This window comes from Plectropomus leopardus, unplaced genomic scaffold (assembly GCF_008729295.1).
Source record: "Plectropomus leopardus isolate mb unplaced genomic scaffold, YSFRI_Pleo_2.0 unplaced_scaffold21285, whole genome shotgun sequence".
Classification (NCBI taxonomy): domain Eukaryota; kingdom Metazoa; phylum Chordata; class Actinopteri; order Perciformes; family Serranidae; genus Plectropomus; species Plectropomus leopardus.
Window position 1 is genome coordinate 1 of NW_024623033.1, and position 4305 is coordinate 4305.

Below are 4305 nucleotides of genomic sequence, written 5' to 3' on the forward strand. Positions count from 1 at the left end.
TATAATAGCTTTTTAAAATATATATTATTTAAAAAACAGTAATGAATTTAGAATAGAATATTTAAATATAACTTAGGGGCTGTGTGTTATTTATGAGAGAGAAGGAGGTAGTGCAACAGCGAGAGGGCATGTCAAATACTTCTTGATCATACAATTTTAAAAGTATTTATGTTTACCGCCATTTAATTAAAAAAAATCAACATAAAATATTTGGACATTTATTTCATTTTTAGCATTTTTTAACGTAAAATTTTGTCTTTTTTCTAATTTTTTTAAGAAATCATTTTGTCAATTTTTTCTTATTTAAATGTTTTTGTTGATTTTTTAAGAAAACACACCTTGCAAACCCACGGTCCTAAAAACAGAAATTACGTGCTCTGCCATTTAAAAAAACAACAACAATTATTTATTTAATATCTAGCAATATTTAACGAAAATAATTTTTTGGTTATTTTTGATGAAACCCATGGTCCTAAAGACGATTTGCGAAACTGGTTTCCACGAACTTTCCAAAACTTTCAGGGTATGTTTAATTTTCCTCCTAAAATTCCCCAGGCCTGGAAATTGCTATTTGCAAACTCCATCACTTTTCCAGGTTCTTCATGACCGTTTGTAATGCTGATGATGATGATGATGATGATGTGCGTCCTCACCGTCTCTGCAGGTCTTCCCGTCCTCCAGCAGCTGGACTCCGGTGGGACAGGCACACTGATAGAAGGGCTTCACCGGCGAGAGCAGACAGAGGTGGGAACATCCTCCGTTTTTCACCGAGCACGGACTGCTCACCACTGTCACCACAGAGAGGAGACACGTTAAAAATCACCGGGAGATTAAGTCCCTCTCAAGACACGTTTTAAGTATATAAAACTATTCTGTGATTAATATTTTGTTACACCAAATGATTTTGCACCAAAATAAAATAGTACGTATAATTTGCATATTTTATCTCTCAGTACGTTTACATGATGTTAGAAAAAGTGGAATTATTGTGTCAGTGCGACTAAAACTGGACTTTAAAAAAACGTGTTAGTCCGACTGTAATCGGACTAATTCGAATTTCTCAAAATATGACTAAAAGACCCAGATAACGTAATTGGAAGTTGAGATATTTCGAAAGAGGAAAGGGGTGCTGCAAAAGGGGTCAGGTATTTAAAAAAAAAATAAAAAAGTAGGTATTGAGGGGGTACTTATGTTTTTAATTTTGGCTTAGATGAGGTAGCAATTTATATTTATTTCAAATAAAAAAACACCACCCCAGCCGCTATCTGTTCAAGTGTTCAGTATATTTAAATATTTCTCCTCTTTATCTGCCACAGCAGCTGATGGAGGCAGCGGTAGAGCAGCAGTACGGGACGTTTTACTGCAAGGTAAAGCGATGAATATTCTAGAAAAAGCGTACACTTAAACTGAATTTTTAGATGGCTTAAAACTAATCAATGAAGGCAGAGTTTGCTCAGCGCTGACGCGGTGGTTTTCCACCCCACAGTTTTGTGAATACACAGTTATGATTGTGATTGGGTCTTTATCATAGATTGTATATTTAAATATGATTTTAACTAGCTGAAAGAGGACAGATGTCCAGCTGCCGTGGAGAAGTCGGACATACCTCCGACCTTTAACATCTCTGCTGGTCAAATAATCCTAAACTGAGAGGACGTTTAGAACTTACGTGTGTTTTGTCTCTTGGCGCTGAAGACGTGGATGTCCATCGGTGAGAAGATGTCTGAGTGGACGATGCGTTGCTCGGCTCCGGTCTGTTTCCTGCAGGAGTGGATGGAGTGGGTGTTCCAGTCGGTCCAGAACAGCGTGTCCTCGTACAGGGTGAGGGCGAACGGGTGAGGCAGCTCCCCTTTAACCACCACCTCCCTGAAAACACACGAGACATGAGACGTCACACAGAGGGTTCAATTCACCCAACACATTCACTGAAGGACTGCACTTAAGTACAAACTTTATCAGAATGCAGTAATGAAATGTGATAGATAACGATGTCCCAATCAGAGCTGAAGGATCCGTATGGCCCGATCAACGAGCCAGATACGGAGAGCAGGATTTGCAGCAGATATTCAGGTTTTACTGTCATACTGCTACTCAAAAAAGCAGAAACTGATGTTTTTCATGTTCAACTCAAACTGCTGCATAACTTTAATTTGAACTGAAATAGATTTAGATTTGCTGTAATGGAAAATGTTAAGTTATAACTCCCTTCTGAAGTGGAATCGTTATTAAATTGCTCATTTATAGTGTTCTGTGGATTATGGAGCAATTTATAAAGACATATTTTACTTTGTGTACTTTGTTTTATTAAAAACAAAAGAGAATCTCTGCACGGGTGAATATGTGATGTGTGTCGGAGGACAGTGCAATTTATAAAAAAGAGAGACTCTCCTGCACACACTGTCCCGCTTATTGCTGACATATTCACTGAATGAATAAAAAAAAAAAACATTTTACCTGATGAAGGTGTGCTGGACCGAAATGTTGTTTTATTTATTTGATAAATATGTCAGCAAAGAGTGGGACAATGAGCGGGAGCAAATATTGAGAATTTATGATGAAAACTATAAAATATTGTTTCTTTAATTGCATTGCAGAACTAATTAACTAAGCAGAAACACCGGATTGATTTTAATAACTTTAAAGTATTTAAAGTGTGCAGCTGTGTGCGTACTCAATATCAAATGAATCGAGGTGAAAAATTATCAGGACAAATCAGGACATGTCCAGCAGTAGAGGACGTATTTGTGGAGTACCTGGAGGATCCGTCCAGGTTGGAGCGGTGGATGAAGTTGTGTTTGGCGTCGGCCCAGTACAGTTTCTCCTGGCTGTAGTCCAGAGTCAGACCGTTGGGCCAGTAGATCTCTCTGTCGATGATCATGGAGCGATTCGTCCCATCCATCCCCGCCCGCTCGATCTTTGGGATCTCGCCCCAGTCTGTCCAATACATGTACCTGAGGGGGACAGGAAATACACATCAGTGCATCTACTCACGGACGAGAGGCTGGCTCTCATGACAGAGCGAGAAATAAACATCAATGGCGTCCTCGTTAGCAAGCTAAAAGAAATAGTTCCCCCTTAAAGCTGCAAACAACCAGGTCTGTGGATTATCTGTGTATGCCCATGACTGCACTCCCAAACATCAGGAAGTACACTGTTGTGAAGTACACAGATGTGCACACATCACACATCACAAGCCAGGTTAAAAAAGGTCTAAAATAAAAAGCAATGCATGCAAACAAGGTAAGAGAGCTACGTTTATTTGTTTTTATTCAAGATATTTTTAAAAAGTATTCTTCTGCAGCGCTGAATTACACATATGCTTAAAGGCATTTTAAGTTTCTGTGTAATTTTCTGTGTAAGTTTTGACAATAAGATTTTTTTATGCAAACAAATGATTAAAAAACACACTAGTTCAGTTTTGTGAAATAAAAAACCTCCGAGAGCTCAGAGAGTCTGCAGTCATTCTCCAGCAGCTCTGGATCCAGACAGACTGACGGAGGGAGTCAGGTCTCAAGTGGAGGACGTACATTTACTGCTGCTGATGCTGCTGTTGCCAGGCAACCAGCCAGAGAGCAGATGCAGGCCGTGGAGCTGCGGGTTGAGTGTTTACTGCCTCCACATGAAGCAAAATGATGCTGAGACTCTGCACACTAACGACAAACATTTCCTCTTCTAAATCTCTGATTTCTTTATCTTTATGAAGCCTCAATTTTTATTACGTACACAAAAAAGAGAATGTTATATAAAGTATATATATTTCTACAAACTTATATTTCATGTGCCTTTGTCCTGTTTTATTTTGTTTCTGTTAAAAACTACTCCTGTCATCTGTTCTTTAGTACTTTCAAATTTCTTGCAATTTGTGCAACATTTCTTACAAAGTTGCTCATTGTTTTTTTTTCTGTGTTTTTGAAAGAAATTGCACCAATTCAAAAAGGGTTGAATACTTGTGAAAGGCCTCTGAAAGCAGCATAAGAAAACGTTTTGTTGCTTCAGGTTTTAGAGGGTTAAAAACTGTAATTATTCTAAAAAAAATAAAAATAACTTTTAATATATTATTAGGATAATTATGAATATAGCCCTCTGGACATTTTCACCAGCTGTAAAAAAAAAAAAATCACAAATCTACAAATTTATTGCAAATTTTGTGACGATTCTTGCCAACTTGCTCTTTGCCTTTTTCCTGTTTCTGAAAAAATAAAAAATAAAAAAATACAACCAATTTGCTAAGGGTTCAAAGTAGTAAATACTTGTAAAAAGCATCTGAACGCAAACCAGAAAAGTGATGGTGATCAAAGTTTCAAA

General features: G+C 37.7%; 1 protein-coding gene across 1 annotated transcript; it reads right to left on the bottom strand.

Annotated features, from left to right (window-relative positions):
• Positions 1-653: 653 nt before the first annotated feature.
• Positions 654-2951, bottom strand: LOC121965709 (low-density lipoprotein receptor-related protein 6-like; the record flags this gene model as incomplete). The annotated part of the gene is made up of 3 exons (XM_042515835.1): positions 654-788; positions 1670-1866; positions 2754-2951. Coding segments are annotated over 3 exons (530 nt in total), but the record flags the coding sequence as incomplete, so codon positions are not given.
• Positions 2952-4305: the final 1354 nt, after the last annotated feature.